The sequence below is a fragment of the Anomaloglossus baeobatrachus genome, chromosome 5 (genome assembly GCF_048569485.1).
Source record: "Anomaloglossus baeobatrachus isolate aAnoBae1 chromosome 5, aAnoBae1.hap1, whole genome shotgun sequence".
NCBI lineage: Eukaryota > Metazoa > Chordata > Amphibia > Anura > Aromobatidae > Anomaloglossus > Anomaloglossus baeobatrachus.
The window spans coordinates 304,888,443-304,907,907 of NC_134357.1; the positions used below are offsets into that span (position 1 = coordinate 304,888,443).

General features: G+C 43.8%; 2 protein-coding genes across 2 annotated transcripts in view; both read left to right on the plus strand.

The window, feature by feature from the left end:
* Window positions 1–8,590, plus strand: part of RSAD1 (radical S-adenosyl methionine domain containing 1) — a 33,567-nt gene extending 24,977 nt beyond the window's left edge. The window contains exons 7-9 of the mRNA XM_075349668.1: window positions 1,789–1,843; window positions 3,055–3,158; window positions 6,777–8,590. Of these exons, the coding sequence (XP_075205783.1) occupies window positions 1,789–1,843; window positions 3,055–3,158; window positions 6,777–6,906 (289 nt within the window). The 3' untranslated portion in view covers window positions 6,907–8,590. The remainder of the gene's footprint in view (window positions 1–1,788; window positions 1,844–3,054; window positions 3,159–6,776) is intronic.
* A 4,876-nt stretch (window positions 8,591–13,466) lies between these two features.
* The window catches only part of MYCBPAP (MYCBP associated protein), a 110,003-nt gene continuing 104,004 nt past the window's right edge, over window positions 13,467–19,465 (plus strand). The window contains exons 1-2 of the mRNA XM_075347506.1: window positions 13,467–13,598; window positions 15,004–15,134. Of these exons, the coding sequence (XP_075203621.1) occupies window positions 13,550–13,598; window positions 15,004–15,134 (180 nt within the window). The 5' untranslated portion in view covers window positions 13,467–13,549. The remainder of the gene's footprint in view (window positions 13,599–15,003; window positions 15,135–19,465) is intronic.

Here is a 19,465-nt window from a genome sequence, read left to right on the forward strand (position 1 = left end):
AAAACCGGCTTTCTATACATATGATATATAGCATGGATGACTATATGACTATATGATTATATGGCTAGATACATGGTACATATTTCTAGCTATAACGCTGGGTCCGGGTCTTAAAACCACCCCCTCTCCCACTTCCGGTTTCCATGTTTACAGCCGGCTGCCACGCTCAAATACGCACACCACTCATGGTATGTAATTAAGTTGTTACTTTACAATTAATTAAGACTGTGATCCTCTATAAATACCCGTTCTAATTGCAATCAGGGATACACTCTCCCCTGACGAAGCTGTTCACAGCGATACGCGTGGGGTCCCCCACATCCCTCCCTATTGTGGGTACCTCCTTGTTTCTGTAGCGCCCTTCACTGGTTGGGAGCTTGATGTAGCTTTTCACTTGGGCACCTGATTGTGAGCCATCTTTGGGATCTCTGGACAAGGGTTTTTATGATTTTCCTTTCTTTTTTGCATGATTCATGCCTGGTTATTGTAATTACTGTATGACTTGCATGCCCTTGTTCTGTCATATATTGATAGCTGCTATCCCATTGGACTCACTACCAGTATAGCTCACAGGTGTGGTCCCTATGTTATAGACTTAATGGTTAAGAGTTATTACATTTATGGATTGATCCAGTATATGTTTTTCTAGGGATCAGATTTATACATTGTTGCATATGTACACAGGGCGGTACCCCATATTTCACATCTTGGAGATGTGGGGGTTCTCTATTTATATGTATTTTAAGTGATTTTAATTGTATGTCTTATGTGTCACCTTGATTGTTTCAATAAAATTCTATATCAATCTTTACTATTTTGAGGATCCCTGTGATATATATATATATATATATATATAATTATTTTTGGGTCTGCGCGTCTCCTATGCATGAGCTTTTTTTCTCCCTGGTTGGTCTGCACATGACGTAAGTGACATAGCTTTTCAGAAGAACTATACTACATTTCTACACTGAGGGAAAAAAATATTTAGTCAGCCACCAATTGTGCATGTTCTCCCACTCAAAAAGATGAAAGAGGCCTGTAAGTGACATCCTAGACTGATCTCACTCCCAATTAGTGATGAGTGAGCACTACTATGCTCGGTACTTGTAAAGAGCAGGTCGGACGGGTGAGAGCTCGGGCATGGGAAGATCTTCCAAAAAATGCTGGTTCCCATTGACTTTCCTTATACTCTGTACTCGGGTCTAGAACTGCCTAGCATCAAACCTGTTTCTAGTACCAAGCACCTGAGCATGGGGGTGCTCACTGATCACTACTCCCAATTCACAGGTAAAATCTGTCTTCAATGAACATAGATTTCCCTATTAGTGAGATAGGAGATGACAGTTTGGGCCCTCACCGCTCTATTTTTTAGTAGAACTTGCTGCAGAATGTCTGTCCGCCTACAGCTCCTCCTCTCTATAGAGATTTACAAGCACCAACTGTCATCTCCTATCTCAGTAATGGGAAAATCTGTCTTCACTGAATACAGATATTACAGATGAACTCAGAGTGAAAGATCAGTCCAGGAGAACAGCGGATTTCCCAACCTGTGGAACGGTGATGGCTTTGAATGTTGGGAATAAGCATTTAAAGCAGTAACTGTTGTGGGTTGTCAATGATGTGAAGTTATCGTGAGGACATGTGCAAAGGATATTTTGATTGTAAAACCAGAAAAATATATAAAAAATGTTCCTCTAGGATTTTAAACCCACTGCAGCCATTTTTATGTACAACTTACAGCTTGTTGATGTTGCCTATTGTCATTAACACATTGATGCTTATTTCCAGCATTTCAGAACTGTTAGTTTTGGGTTTACGGACAGACACTGGAATATCGCATAAGGTAAGGCCAATGTGCTGAGAACGGAGACGGAATTGGAAACTGTAACCGTAAAGCTGCCAAACAGATTGTGTTTACATGGACACTGGACAACTAAGTTTCATAGACATCAGGAGTAAATAATAAAAAATAGGATTCAGCTCCAAAATTGTAGGCTACAGATGGTCCACAGAACCGTATGCTGTTTTAGTGGAACATTTGCAATATTCCGCAGAACATGATGCTGTAACATCTCATTAACAGTTTCTTGTGGTGTAATGTTTTACTAAATAAATGTCACAGATTGCCATTCGCCTGCGAAGCCTTCTTCATAGACGATGTGAGTAGAGATGAGTGAGCGCTACCATGCTTGGGTGCTCGGTACTTGTAACAAGCACTTGGATGTTCGGATGGGCGCGACTCAAGGACCTGAGTATACTGGAAGTCAATGGGCAACTTGATCATTTCTTCAGGAAAAATACTCAAGCTCCCCATTGATTGTTCAGTCAAGTCACGCCGATCGAACATCCAAGTGCTCTTTAGGAGTACTGAGCATTGTAGTGCTCAGTAGGTGTGAGCTAATGGTAAGGAGTTTGATTGATATGGCAGTCAAGTGTACATAAATTGATAAGTATGCCCTATTCACCCCTTATCTACTCCTGCAATTTTTGTTACAGCCTTCCCTCAATACCAAAGGGAATAGATTGGATCAGAGATAGTGTCATTCAACCAAAAGACACTAAAGTCAGAAATTCAATGGCATACATATTTATGGTGGATGACATGGCCATATGTGCAGTCATGATGTTGCCAGGATGGTATTTGTTGGACATAAATATGGTTGAGACTTGAATAGTAATGAAATGTATTGTAAAAACATATTCTCCATACATACATTAAACTAAAGTCGGCTGATGGCACGGTTATCAGCAAGATCGTCCGACAGCCTAATGTATGTGGGAGCCTCCCGTGTCTCCTCCCGACAAATGATGTTAGGTAGAAAAGGATCAGCACATTGGACTTTCAGAAGCCGATCCTTTTGTGTAATCTGCTGCCGGAGGAGTCGGACAGCGGCTCTGATATAGACAACACAGGAGCGCTCGGCCGAGCATTCCTGTGTATGCAAAGTCAGGGGAGATGACTGTCGGGTGAATGAAGGTTTGACTAACAGCTATCCAGGGTGCATGAGGACTTTTCGTAATATGTTTCCCTGGTTATAATTCCCTATTTTACAGCGCTGGAATAAGCTCTCCCCTGCAGTCAGCCTTCATGGCTTGTTTGAAGCATCACAGGAACTGAGGTATCTACAGAAGAATGGACTTCTGGTATTAGATCAAAAGTAAGTATGAAAATCCTAAGAAAAGAAAACCTGGGATATAGAAGATTTCCTTAAGTAACGGCACACTGATTTAAGAAGCCCCCTGGGAAATGCGTTTTACTGCGCAGTTTTCATCTTCGTTCCACTCCTTTAGGAATAACAATCAGACTCTGAATCATAGTGTCTTCTGTGCGGACCAGAAATCAGTCTCTCTATGTATGTATTCCCATTGGACTAATATAAAGACTCCCATGAGGCTGCTTTCACACATCAGTTTTTTGTCATCAGGCACAATCCGGCAAAAACCTGAAAGAGCGGATCCGGCGTCTGTTGACGCCGGATCTGTTTTTTCCCCCATAGACTTCTATTAGCGCCGGATGGCCTTGCGTTCCATATGGCTTTTGCCAGATCTGGCAAAATTGCTTGTCTGGCGGCCGAATGTAACGCTGAGGGGAACGTTTTTTGTCTCCGTCAAAAACCGCATCATGCCGCATCCGCCACCGTATGGCGTGTTTTATAATGGAAGCCTATGGATGCCGGCAAAAACCAGATACGGCACCGGATCCATTTTTTTTTAACTGAGCATGCTCAGTATCACAACGGATCCATCAAAAAACTGAAGGAACTGATGGAAAAAACTGATGCAACTGACCCATTTTTTCGCCGGATCTGTCGCATCGGTTTTTTCGCCGGATCGTGCCTGATGCTAAAAAACTGATGTGTGAAAGCAGCCTAAGGCTACGTTCACACATCAGTTTTTTGGCATCAGGCACAATCCGGCATGTGCCTGATGCAACGGATCTGGCGCAGAATATGCAAAAACGGATGCGCCTGATCCTTTTTTTTTCTTTATGGATCCGGTATACCTGATCCGTCAAAAAAACGGATCCGGCACATCCGGTTTTTGCATCAGTTTCGTCTGTTTTTTTGCTGGATCCGTTTTTTTCATTAAATTAGAGCATGCTTAGTTTAAAAAAATGGATCCGGCGGCCACATCCGTTTTTTGCCGCATCGCGCTGGATCCAGCGTCCATAGGCTTCCATTGTAAATCAGATACGTTTTTTTTTCAGAGACAAAAAACGTTCAATGAGACGTTCCATTCAGCTGCCGCATTGAGTAATTACATCGGATCCGTCAAAAGCTGCATGCAACGCAAGGCCATCAGGCACAATCTGGCGCTAATACAAATCAATGGGGATAAAAAGGATCCGGTGCCAGATCCGTTTTTTCCCGCATTGTGCCTGATGGAAAAAAAACTGATGTGTGAACGTAGCTTAAGGCTATGTGCCCACGCTAGAATGTCCCTGCGGATTTTTTTGCCTGAAAATCCGCGACTTTCGCGGCAAATCCGCACCCGCGGATTTGCCGCGGATTTGCCGCGGATTTTGATGCGGATTTTTTTTTTTTTTTTTTCCCATTCAAAGCCAAAAATCCGCACCAAATCTGCACCAAACAATTGACATGCTGCAGATTTTTCCGGATCAAAATCCGCGGCAAATCCGCCGCGGAAAAATCCGCAGCATGGACACAGCATTTCCAAAATGCCATTTAAATGGCTTGGAAGTGCTGCTGCTGCAGATTTTCGGCAAATCCGCGGTAAATCCGCGGCAAAATCCGCGGTAAATCCTGTAGCGTGGGCACATAGCCTTACAGGGACTCTATCAACAGATTTGTACCCTACAAACTGTGGTCACCACACGTAAGCTCTTGTATACAGCATTCCAGAATACTGTATATTCAGTATACCAGGTCCAATAACATGACCGTTGCTTGTCTTCATCCGGTGCCTACTCTCTTATTTCTATCATTGTCTTCTTTCCCTGTTCTGTGTGGATGACACGTCCTACATTATGGAGGACTCTGTGTGGATGATGTAGGACGTGTCATCCACAAGGAGCAGGGAACAAGGACGGCGATCACAAGCTGATAGGAGGCGCTGGATCAAGACCAGCGACGGCCATCCGACCGGAAAGTCCCGCAGGTGAGTATAATAAAGGTGTTTTTTATGTTATACAGAGCAGCCAGGGCTCTTATATACAGTATTCTAGAATGCTGTATATATAAGCTTACTGTGGTGACCACATCTTATGGGGGACAAATCTGATGACCGGTTCCCTTTTAATAGCAGCCTTCAGCAATGCAGATTTGCTCTTACCCGGCTCTTTACTGACGATAAATTAAAAGCAAATTTTACTTGTACTATGCAAACCAAGGCAAAGATGTAATTAAAAAAATGAGATCCGAGTGTTTCTTTAAAAGGGTTGTTTCAAGTTCTTAACTGGTTAAAATTGTAATTGCTTGGAAAAATAAGCAAGTTAGCAATTTACTTCTTATTAAAAAGCCTTCCATTCTCAAGAACAGAAGGATTTTAATTCTATAGTGTACAGCTTGTTACCGGCCAATCTACAATCTCGGAGTCACCGGTTTCCTAGGCAAGGGGCACACGCCGCTTGTAGGTTGTATGCTTAAGAGTTTGCAAATGCCAGTCTGATGCTGGCTGGATTGCTAGATCCGACATCTTAAAGGCCGCTTTACACGCAACGATGTCGCTAGCGATCGCACCCGCCCCCATCGTGTGTGCGTCATGGGCAAATCTCTGCCCGTGGCGAACAATATCGCTAGTACGCATCACACGCACATACCTTCCTAACGACGTTGCTGTGGCCAGCGAGCAAACTTTTTTTAAGGGGGAGGTTCGTGCAACGTCACAGTGACGTCACACAGCGGGCCACCAATAGAAGCGGAGGGGCGGAGAGCAGCCGCATTAACGTCACTCCAACCTCGTTGCCGGAGGATGCAGGAACGCTGTTGTTCGTCGTTCCCTGGGTGTCACACGTAGCGATGTGTGCCGCCTCAGGAACGATTAACAACCTGCGTCCAAAATGAGCAACGATATTTGGGAAAGGAAAGACGCATCAACAATCTACGATTTGTCGTTTTTCGGATCGTTAGCGGTCGATCGTAGGTGTCACACGCAATGACGTCGCTAACGAGGCCGGATACGCGTCACGAATTCCGTGACCCCAGCGATATCTCGTTAGCGATGTCGTTGCGTGTAACTGGGCCTTAAGTGTCCCCACACCCCTGCAATCCTACAGATGCAAAGATGCCTTCGCTAGCAGCATGGGAGAGTGCTCTTTTCAGACCAGCGACACAACAACACTGTTGGCTCCAACTGTCAACCTTCAGGAGACCATCAGAGAAAGTGGAACGGTGAGCTCCAGGAGACAGAACGTTGGACACTAGTGTCTTAAGGGTCTCAAATTCCATCCAGTTATTAGAATTCAAGTTTCCTGAACTGAATGTGGAAAGGGGCATCTGTAACATAAAAATGGAAATCTGTTAACCTGACCATACACAGGAGCCATGCATGTACTATACAAGCTGTCTGTCCCAACCCCCCAATATACATCAGCGCTAGGTTCAGTCAGATATTTTAGTTTTTTATTCTACTGGGAGTAAGGAAAATGACCCTGACCTTTTTGACATCGGCTTCTTATTACACACAGGTAGGGTTGGACTTTTATGGGTGCACAGGTAACATTTTTCTCCATTCTTTGATGTTCCAGATAATATTATTAGAAAACTGCTAATGATCTAGTACAAGAAAGTAATTCTGCTATTCTCTCTTCTGTTTAGTGGTCTTCGCTGCACTTGGAGGGGACTCGCTGTATTAGATGGTCTTCTGCTGCCAATGTTAAACCAGTTTCAAGATTCTTGGACCCAATCTGAAAACACAAGACCTCATCTGCCACAAACTACTGTGTAGAGATCGTATCACAGCTGAATTCCAGGACACAATATTCTGTATATTCCCCTTATATACTACTTACATATACACTGATGAGCAAAAGGGTAACAATGTTTTGCACTTTTGACTTTCAGACTCCACCTCACCATCCACTACAGCTTTGAGTGTGAGACTACCATTATTTTATAAACAATCATCTTGGCGATCTCATACAGAAATTTGACTTGCAACTATGTAGCATAAGATTACTTAGGTCATTGCATTGTTACTGTTTTGCTCCTCGTGGTGGAAAAATCTTTTTCTTCCTGTATACTACAAATTACAACCTGTTCTTACATTCCCTTATAGCTCAGTGTGTTATTAGGTTGATTCCCAAGTGAAATGTCACTGGTTTGAATCAATGCAGCCATGAAGAAAATTTTCCAACAAAAGAGGAACAGCATCATCCAGCTCATCAATACCGGTCTCTCGGTCAATGTAATTGCCAAACTGCATCATGCGAGTGCCATGACATTTGGAAGAATAAAAAATGAAGTCTGGCCATCCGTTCAAAAGCCAAGAGGTGGATGTCCAGGAAAAATATCGGAGTCAACAAGTCTGCTCATTACAAGGTCTATCAGTGACAAAGATGGCAGTGGAGGCGGCTCGTATATTTCATATAAGAGAGATCACAGATGTCCGTGCAAGCACTGCACGATGCACGTTACACAAGTCTGGAGAGGTGGCCTGAACAAGGTGACTTCAGTATTGTTATAAGAAGAGTTGGCTCGATTTTGCAAAAAAGTACACGTGAGTCGACCAGTATGCACCAACATTGAGACCATGTAGAAGAGACCTGAGATCTGGTGCGACATGCTTCATTGATCTGATTGAGAGAATGCCCAGAAGCATTCATGCAGTGTTGAAAGCCAAAGGTGGATTTACAAAATACTAACAAAATAATAATTAAAATTGAGATTTTTAAGAGCAAAACAGTAACAATGCAGAAACATGACAAGAATCTGCATCACTGATCATATGCTAAATAGTTGCACGTCAAATTTATCTATGAGATAGCCAAGATGATTGCCTATAAAATGAAGGTAGTCTAAGGCTAGGTTCGCACACTGCGTCTTTTTGACGCTGCGTTTTTGTGCGTTTTTGGCCGCTAAAAATGCACAAAAACGCACCTGCGTCGAAAAAACGCATCAAAAAACGCATGCGTTTTTGCTGCGATTTGGTACGTTTTTGGCTGCGTTTTGCTGCGTTTTTGATCTCTGCGTTTTGCTGCGTTTTTCAAATGCATTGCATGGGCGGAAAACGCAGAAAAACGCAGGAAAGAACTGACATGTCCATTTTTTTTTTTTAACTCAAAGACGCAGGTAAAAAAACCAGATGTGTGCGGACAGCAAAAATGAAAACTCATAGACTTTGCTGGGGAAGCAAAGTCCTGCAGTTTTGAGGCCAAAAACGCACCCGAAAAACGCGCAAAAACGCCGCGAAAAACGCACTGTGCGCAGATAGCCTAACACACAAAGCTGTAGTGGATGGTGAGATATGGAGCCTGAAAGTCCACAGTTCAAGACATCGTTATCTTTTTGATTGTCGGTGTATTGTAGAAAATACCAGCTGCCCCCAGTTCTATGGTGGGAACGTTTGCACCGGTTTTTCTAAGTTTATATTTGATATTTATAACAAAATAAAGTAATTTGGTATTTTTAAACTTACGTGTGACATTACTGTTTGTGATACCTGATGTTTGTCCAAGTACATTGCTGCATTTACCAAAAATTGCTCTTTATTCACATCTGCTAATGAGCTGATCGGGGCACCCATGGCCGAGCCACAGTTCAGGCTCCTGTAAAGTCAAAGCTGTCAATCACGGAAGAGGATATGGTAAACAAGCAGGTGAGAAGGTGCACTGACGTGTGGTCACCGTGCACATCATTAGCATTCTGGAATAAAAAACAGTTTGTGAAATGCCCGCATTAATGGACAGACGTGACATATGACGTATCGGTACGCCATAGGTCGTGAAGTGGCTAAAGACACTCTACAGAATACATCCTGTACTTTATAGAATGCACCCTGCCCCCTATACAATACATGCTACTCCCTTATAGGATACACCCTGTCCCCTATAGAATACACACTGCCACCTATAGTATACACCCTGCCCCTCTATAGTATATATCCTGACCGTTATAGAATACACCCTGCCTCCTATAGAATACATTCTGCTCCCTTATAGGATACACCCTGCCCCCTATAGAATACACCCTGCCACCTATAGTATACACCCTGCCCCCTATAGTATATATCCTGACTGTTATAGAATACACCCTGCCCCCTATAGAATACATCCTGCTCCCTTATAGGATACACCCTGCCCCCTATAGAATACACACTGCCACCTATAGTATACACCCTGCCCCCTATAGTATATATCCTGACCGTTATAGAATGCACCCTGCCCCCTACACAATACATTCTGCTCCCTTATAGGATACACCCTGCCCCCCTATAGTATATATCCTGACCGTTATAGAATGCACCCTGCCTCCTATAGAATACATTCTGCTCCCTTATAGGATACACCCTGCCCCCTATAGAATACACACTGCCACCTATAGTATGCACACTGCCCCCTATAGTATATATCCTGACCGTTATAGAATACACCCTGTCCCCTATAGAATACATCCTGCTCCCTTATAGGATACACCCTGCCTCCTATAGAATACACCCTGCCTCCTATAGAATACACACTGCCACCTATAGTATACACCCTGCCCCCGTATAGTATACATCCTGTACTGTATAGAATGCACCCTGTCCCATATACAATAAATTCTGCTCCCTTATAGGATACACCCTGCCCCCTATAGTATACACCCTGCCACCTATAGTATACACCCTGCCCCCTATAGTATATATCCTGACCGTTATAGAATACACCCTGCCCCCTATAGAATACATCCTGTACTTTATAGAATACACCATGCCTGCTATAGAATATACCCTTCTCCCTTACAGAATACATACTGCCACCTATAATATAAACCCTTCCCCCTACAGGAGACACCCTGTCCCCCTATAGTATAGATATACAGTGCTGGCCAAAAGTATTGGCACCCCTGCAATTCTGTCAGATAATACTCAGTTTCTTCTTGAAAATGATTGCAATCACAAATTCTTTGGTATTATTATCTTCATTTAATTTGTCTTCAATGAAAAAAAAATAAAAAATTTGTCATAAAGCCAAATTGGATATAATTCCACACCAAACATAAAAAAGGGGGTGGACAAAAGTATTGGCACTGTTTGAAAAATCATGTGATGCTTCTCTAATTTGTGTAATTAACAGCAGCTGTAACTTACCTGTGGCACCTAACAGTTGTTGGCAATAACTAAATCACACTTGCAGCCAGTTGACATGGATTAAAGTTGACTCAACCTCTGTCCTGTGTCCTTGTGTGTATCACATTGAGCATGGAGAAAAGAAAGAAGACCAAAGAACTGTCTGAGGACTTGAGAATCCAAATTGTGAGGAAGCATGAGCAATCTCAAGGCTACAAGTCCATCTCCAAAGACCTGAAAATTCCTGTGTCTACGGTGCGCAGTGTCATCAAGACGTTTAAAGCCCATGGCACTGTGGCTAACCTCCCTAGATGTGGAAGGAAAAGAAAAATTGACGAGAGATTTTAACACAAGATTGTGCGGATGGTGGATAAAAATCCTCGACTAACATCCAAACAAGTTCAAGCTGCCCTGCAGTCCAAGGGTACAACAGTGTCAACCCGTACTATCCGTCGGCGTCTGAATGAAAAGGGACTGTATGGTAAGATACCCAGGAAGACCCCACTTCTTACCCCAAGACATAAAAAAGCCAGGCTGGAGTTTGCCAAAACTTACCTGAGACAGTCTAAAATGTTTTGGTCAGAATGTTCTCTGGTCAGATGAGACAAAAGTAGAGCTTTTTGGGAAAAGCCATCAACATAGAGTTTACAGGAAAAAAAAGAGGCATTCAAAGAAAAGAACACGGTCCCTACAGTCAAACATGGCGGAGGTTCCCTGATGTTTTGGGGTTGCTTTGCTGCCTCTGGCACTGGACTGCTTGACCGTGTGCATGGCATTATGAAGTCTGAAGACTACCAACAAATTTTGCAGCATAATGTAGGGCCCAGTGTGAGAAAGCTGGGTGTCCCTCAGAGGTCATGGGTCTTCCAGCAGGACAATGACCCAAAACACACTTCAAAAAGCACTAGAAAATGGTTTGATAGAAAGCACTGGAGACTACTAAAGTGGCCAGCAATGAGTCCAGACCTGAATCCCATAGAACATCTGTGGAGAGATCTCAAAATGGCAGTTTGGAGAAGGCACCCTTCAAATCTCAGGGACCTGGAGCAGTTTGCCAAAGAAGAATGGTCTAAAATTCCAGCAGAGCATTGTAAGAAACTCATTGATGATTACCGGAAGTGGTTGTTCGCAGTTATTTTGGCTAAAGGTTGTGCAACCAAGTATTAGGCTAAGGGTGCCAATACTTTTGTCTGGCCCATTTTTGGAGTTTTGTGTGAAATGATCAATGATTTGATTTTTGTTTCATTCTCTTTTGTGAATTTTCATTGCAAGCAAAATAAATGAAGATAATAATACCAAAGAATTTGTGATTGCAATCATTTTCAGGAAGAAACGGAGTATTCTCTGACAGAATTGCAGGGGTGCCAATACTTTTGGCCAGCACTGTATATGACATTTATAGAATACACCCTGCCCCTATAGAATACATCCTGTACACTATAGAATAGACCCTGCCCGCTATAGAATATTCCCTGCTCCCTATAGAATACACACTGCCGCTTATAGAATGCATCCTGTACTTTATAGAATACTAGCTGTACTACCCGCCTTCGCCCGCGTTAATAACTGTTTACAAAATAGAATGTATTAACAAAAATGTATTCTGCTCACAAAAACCACAAAACAAATAGAAATGTAATTATTAAAAGGCAAAAACTAAGCTAATATAAGCATTTCACAACATATATTTCAACACCACAGATATTCCACACAGATTAACTAAATTGGCCAAGTAATGTGCTCCGTCTGTCTCTTTCCCTGTCTGCCTGTCTGTTTGTCTCTTTTTTTTGTTTTGTCTTTCTCTATCTCTGTTTCTTTCCCCATCTGTCTCTTTCTAGGTCTTTCTCTTTCCCAGGTCTGTCTCCCCGTCTCTGTGTCTTTTCCTGTCTGTCTCTTTCCTTGTCTGTCTCTATTTCTGTCTCTTTCCCCATCTGTCTCTATCAAGGTCTGGGTCTTTCCCCATCTATCTTTGTCTGTCTCTCTGGTTGTCTCCTCCTTCCCTGTCTGACTGTCTCTTTCCCCATCTGTCTCTTTCCCTGTCTGTCTCTCTGTCTCTCTCTATCCGTCTCCCCATCGACATCTTATTACCTCACATATAAGCTTCTTATACAATGAATGTCTTTTGTTCCTATAGCAACCAATCACAGCTTCTACTAATAACCTGTAGTTCCAGGCTCCATTTACTTTAATGGAGGCATGTTTTTTGGAGAGTAACTAAGGCGCGGGGTTAAATTTTCCTGTCAAAACATAGTCTACGACGTTCCCTGGGTCACATGGGGTTTCTGTGCAAAATTTCGTGATTGTAAATGTGACGGTGCGGGTACACTTTTCGTTTCACTTTTTCCCCATTATGTAGATAGGGGCAACATTGATTGGTAAATTGGAATGCGCGGGGTTAAATTACGCCTCACAACATAGCCTATGATGCTCTCGGGGTTCAGACGTGTGAGTGTGCAAAATTTTGTGGCTGTAGCTGCGACGGTGCGGATGCCAATCCCAGACATACATACACAGCTTTATATATTAGATACCCTGCTCCCCTATAGAATAGACACTGCCACCTATCATATAAAGCCTTCCCCCTGTAGGAGACACCTTCTCCCCCTATAGTATACATGCTGACCGTTATAGAAGACACCCTGCACCCTATAGAACACATCCTGCCATCTGGCTGCTGTAGAATACACCATGTTCCCTATAGAATATATTCTGCCTGTTATAGAATAAAACTTTACACCTATAGAAGACACCCTGCCCCCTATAGAAGACACCCTGCCCCCTATAGAAGACACCCTGCCCCCTATAGAAGACACCCTGCCCCCTATAGAAGACACCCTGCCCCCTATAGAATTCATCCTGCCTGCTCCATACACCCATGTTCCACACCTGTATACTGGATGTCACAGAGTGGTTAGAGAGCAGGGAATATGCTGAGGGTCTGGAGCAGACCGTGTGACTGCAGCTGGACTGTCACATCCAAACCGTACTTTTCCATCCAGGTAATGTAATACCTTACAGTGTGGGCTGGAGCTGAGTCCTCCCCCATGTACCAGCCAGGCCCGGGGATTGTGCAGGGTGTTACCATCTGCCCTATGTAACACCGCAGCTCTGCACAGCCCGGCCGCAGACTGCAGCTTGTTAGTACTGGAGGAGCCTCTAGAGGGCGCGCACGTAACACGGACAAAGCTGCGCTGCTCCGGAGCTGCCGCTCTGCGCGTCTTCGTAGAGGATCACGGGACTTGTAGTTCCAGTCACCTAGGTGGGAGTGTACGGGACTGCGGATTTGTTTACCGTTACCATAGAGACGCCTCTTCGGGACAGCATGACGAATAAAGCTGGAAAAAGAGAGTCTCGTTCCAAGACTCCTCCGGGTAATTAAGATTTATGTATAAAGATCGTCCTGTCCTTCCAGGAGATCATGGTGGCAGCGCCCTGTGTGGTCAGAAACCCATCTGACGTGTGCACTTGGCACAGATGACCACCAGGGGGGGGGGGGGTGAGGGCTTGGGGTCTCTGCGACCAGTGGGAATATTGGCATCAGGTTACAGTGCCCGGCATGATGTGGATGGCACGACCAAATCCTGGGGGGCTATGAAATCTGGGGCTTTCTGAAGCCCATGTGCCTGCCTATCTGCGGGTACCAGGAGGCAGAGTTCAATTCATGAGGAATGAACGATGTGTATGCGATGAATGGATTTTCGTTCAATCGCAATCGCACGTAGCTGTCACACACTACAATGTACTTACAATGCCGCATGTGCGTCACTTACGATGTGACCCCGCCGACACATCGTAAGATACATTGTAGTGTGTAAAGCGGGCTTTAGATCAGATCAGCCATATACGGATTATATGGATCATTTTTAGGGTGGGTCACATGTCCATTTTTTCAGTCAAAGTGAGATCCAAGAAAACATCGGATTACAGTCGGACCAGTATTACTCTATGGGGCCATGTTCATGTCTGATTTTTTCCTCAGATGAGTCTGACGAGGAAACCACAGCATGCACTATTTTCATCTATGAATCGTATCGCATTCGACCATGCAGGTCTGTGCTAAAAATCGGACCACCCTCGGATGACACCAATTTTCACAGACTAAGGCCAGGGCCACACAGAGCACTAGCGCGATCCTCGCATAACACTGCTCACGCTGGCAGTACAGCAGAGCCGAGTGTCATGCGAGTGTCCCTGCGACTGAGGTCCGACTGTGCGAGCTGTGTGGGGTGGGCCGGCACTGAGGAGGGGAGGGAGGGATTTATCTCCCTCTCTCCTCCATAGCCAGCTATTGCCATTCTCGCCCTGCACTCGTTGTACACAGGTGTACCGCGAGTGCAGTGCGATCTTTCTCTCGCTCCATAGATTTGAATGGGTGCGAGAGAAAGAGTCTCGCATTACACTCGCAGCATGCTGCGATTGTTTTCTCGGTCCAATTGGGGCGGAGAAAATAATCGCTCATGGGTGCTGACACACAGGCTAATATTGGTCCGAGTGGAATGCAATGTTTTATCGCACTCCACTCGCACCATTTTTCTCGCCGTGTGGCTTAGGCCTAACACGACCAGAGAAAGTACGGTATTGAGACTCCATGCTGGACCTGGGAATGATAAGTAGAGCACAGTTTATTTTTATATAACTGCATCCGATGACCGAAATTTTCTGAAAGTGGACACCATTGATAAAAGCCTAGTAGTTAAATAGAAAGGAGACCTCTACAGTTTTTATTTATTTGCTAAAATCAATCTGTTTTATGTAGCGTTATTAATTACATTTCAGACAAGAAGAAGTTGAAGGGGTTTGAGCAGTCCACCTCACCTGTGCCAGAACAGACTGAGCCGGCCATCGGCACCGGACTTAAGGCTGATGAAATCCAGGCTCTGGCTATAAAACCCGAGGATCTGGAGAAGGTAACATTCAGGTTATATTCACAAATGGAGTCTTTAGGGCATAGTTGTATGGATTAATTGGACAAAAGGTATTCGTAGCTAGCTTCGACCACATAAATGTAACCACGTAGGTGCCACTGTCATTAGTGACTGCGGCATTTAAGAGGTTTAGAACGGGGCATGATGCCTTCACCCATTGATTGAAAGAATGAATGTGGATGGCATGGCAGCTGGGGGCGTATGGAAGGTCATGTTATTACATGCATACATCATCAGAGACCAATACGTGTTCATAAAACTGCAGTATTATAGTACTGTAGTGTATCGTTGAAGTAAGTGACCGCAGGTTCGTGTTCCTTAAAAAAAACTAATAAATGTAAAATCAAAATCCCACAATGTCTCTCAGCTATTTCATCCTTATCTGCGCGATTCCTAAAACTTAACATGGACAAAACAGAATTCATTGTCTTTCCTCCTCCTCACTCATCTCCTCCAACAAGCCTTTCCATCAAACTCGATGGTTGCTCACTCTCCCAGTCTCACAAGCTCGTTGCCTTGGAGTAACCCTCGACTCTGCTCTATCCTTCAAGCCACACAACCAAGCCCTCTTCACCTCATGCCGACTACAACTCAAAAATATCAACCGGATCCGTGCTTTCCTTAACCAAGAATCAGCAAAAACATTAGTGCATGCCCTCATCATCTCCCGCCTCGACTACTGCAACCTCCTGCTCTGTGGCCTCCCTTCCAACACTCTTGCACCCCTCCAATCTATCCTAAACTCTGCGGCCCACTTAATCCACCTCTCCCCTCGCTACTCCCCAGCCTCGCTACTCTGCCAATCCCTTCACTGGCTTCCCATCGCCCAACGACTCCAGTTCAAAACATTAACCATGACATACAAAGCCATGCACAATCTGTCTACTCCCTACATCTGTCACCTAGTCTCCCGGTACCTACTCGCACGTAACCTCAGATACTCACAAGATCTCCTTCTCTGCTCCTCTCTTATCTCCTCTTCCCACAATCGCGTACAAGATTTCTCCCGTGCATCCCCCATACTCTGGAACGCTCTACCACAGCATATCAGACTCTCCCCTACCGTGGAAAGCTTCAAGAGGAACCTCAAGACCCACCTCTTCCGACAAGCCTACAACCTACAATAGCCCTCAGTCCAGTAGACCACTGCGCAACCAGCTCTGTCCTCACCTATTGTACCATCACCAATTCCCTGTAGACTGTGAGCCCTCGCGGGCAGGGTCCTCTCTCCTCCTATACCAGTCTGTTTTGTACTGTTAATGATTGTTGTACGTATACCCTCTTTCACTTGTAAAGCGCCATGGAATAAATGGCGCTATAATAATAAATAATAATAATTAAAAATTATTTTCAAAACATTAAACTTTAAATCACCCCCCATTTCACAAAATGTAAGTAATTGTCCAAACTTATAAAAAATCTAATTATTTCAGTAAAAATAAGAATCAAAATGGCAGAATTTCCGTTTTTTGGGTATCTCTCCTTATAAAGGTGGGATACAAGGCGATACAGATGGTCATATAGACCCCAAAATGGAAGCAATAAAAGCTACACTGAACGCTCACCCTGAAAAGCGGATGTGTGAATAGCTCCATTACAATCCGTGTGTACCATAAAATGCCTTCAGGGAGGGACAGAATCTCATAAAAACACCATTCTTTTCCTTCTGGCCTTAACGCATTTCACATTGTCGTGAGGTTCAAGCTTTTTAAGGCTTGTGGCACATTTAGTTATTATTTTTTGGGGCTTGTAAAAATGACAATTTCTTTGTGTTTTATACAATTATGCTCAAAAGTTTACATACCCCAGCAGATTTTTTGCTTTCTTGACCTTTTTTCAGAGAATATGAATGATAACACAAAATCTTTTTCTCCACTCATGGTTAGTGGTTGGGTGAACCATTTATTGTCAAACTACTGTGTTTTTGTCTTTTTAAGTCATAATGCAACCTAAAACATCCAAATGACCCTGATCAAAAGTTCACATACCCTGGTGATTTTGACCTAATAACATGCACAGAAGTTGACACAAATGCATGTGAATGGTTATTAAAGGTAACATCCTCACCTGTGACCTGTTTACTTGTAATCAGTGGTGTGTGCATAAAAGCTGAGTGAGTTTCTGGGATCAAGACAGACTCTTGCATCTCTCATCCAGCTACTGACATTTCTGGATTGTGAGTCATGGGGAAAGCAAAATAATTGTCAATGGATCTACGGGAAAAGATAGTTGAACAGTATAAACAGGAAAGGGATACAAAAAGGTATCCAAGGAATTGATAATGCCAGTCTGCAGTGTTCAAACTGTGATTAACAAATAGAATATCAGGGGCTCTGTAAAAACCAAACCACGATCAGGTAGACCAACAAAAATTTCATCCACAACTGCCAGGAAAATTGTTCAGGTATCAGCTGCAATACAGGGCTCACTGAAAACTAGCGATGTGGCTGTTTCAAGATGCACAATAAGGAGGCACTTGAAGAAAAATGGGCTGCATGGTCAAGTCGCCAGAAGAAAGCCATTACTGCACAAATGCCACAAAGCATCTCACCTACAATACGCCAAATAGCACAGAGACAAGCCTCCAAACTTCTGGAACAAGGTAATTTGTAGTGATGAGACCAAAATCTAACTTTGTCACCACAACCATAATCGTTACATTTAGAGAGGTGTCAACAAGACCTATGATGAAAGGAACACCATTCCTACTGTAAAGCACAGAGGTGGATCGCTGATGATGTGGGGATGTGTGAGCTACAAACGCACAGGAAGCTTGGTCAAAGTTGAAGGAAAGATAAATGCAGCACATTTTCAGCAAATACTGGAGGCAAATTTGTACTCATCAACCCGGAAACTATACATGGCACATACTTGAATGTTCCAACATGACAAGGATCCAAAACACAAGGCCAAGTCGACCTGTCATTGGCTACAGTAGAACAAAATGAAGGTTCTGGAGTGGCCATCTCAGTCTCTTGACCTCAATATCATTGAGCCACTCTGGGGAGAACTCAAGCACTCAGTTCTTGCAAGAAAGTCCAGGAATTTACAGGAACTGGAGGCTTTTTGACAAGAAGAATGGGCAGCATTACCATCTGAGAAAATAAAGAGCCTTATCCACAACTACCACAAAAGACTTCAAGCTGTCATTGATGTTAAAAGGGGCCAATACACTGTATTAAGAACTGGGGTATGTCAACTTCTGATCAGGGTCATTGGATGTTTTTGGTTGTCATTATGATTTAAAAAGAGAAAACGCCGTAGTTTGACAATGATTGGCTTCACTAATTGGCTTCACTAACCATGAGTGTGAAAAAAGATTTTGTGTTATTCATATTCTCTGAAAATAGGCCAACTATGTAAATTACTACGAGAAGGAAGAAAAACCTGTGGAAAAAGCAAGAGTAAAATGCCATACCCAGACCCTGTCCTGTCAATAAGGAACTGGTAATAGTGGTCGTTTCTCTGGGTCATCCTAACACCGGGCTTCCAAAACTGCTTGGCTGTTCTCATCAGGGGTTAATCCTAGCAGTACAGGGAAACCTTCAGATAATACACTATGGCCTCATTATGGCTACCTCTGTAACAATTATTGCTTTATTTTGTACCTCTTCTGATGGTGAAATTTTGGTATGATCCCATGATGATTATTTATATTTCTCATGCACGTACTGATCTAAGGTATTGTGTAATGTTTGTTGCATTATTTTGTAATTAACACTGTATATTAGATTTAGCCACGGGTTCCTCTTAAGGACTATAGACCTCGTTTGTGCTGTCACTTCCTCCACAGATGGACAATGGTTCCTCAATTTTTTGTTACACATAAGCATTTGTATAAATAGTGTTTGAGCGGCCGGTTTCTATGACGTCCATAAGCCGAGACCCCAATGGTGTCCTGAGTGAAGGTGTCCTTGTTACAATGGATGATTGTAGGCTTAGAGTAAAGGCCTCTTTACACACTGCAGCATCCGCCCCCATCGTGCGTGCGTCACGGGCAAATCGCTGCCCGTGGCGCACAATATTGCTAGGATGCGTCACACATACTTACCTTCCTAACGACGTTGCTGTGGCTGGCGAACAAACTCTTTTTTAAGGGGGAGGTTTGTGCGGTGTCACAGCGACGTCACACAGCAGCCCGCCAATAGGAGCGGAGGGGCGGAGATCAGCCGCATAAAAGTCACTCCTACCTCGTTGCTGGAGCATGCAGGAACGCTGTTGTTCGTCGTTCTCGGGGTGTCACACGTAGCGATGTGTGCTGCCTCAGGAACGACGAACGACCTGCGTCCAAAATGAGCAACGATATTTGGGAA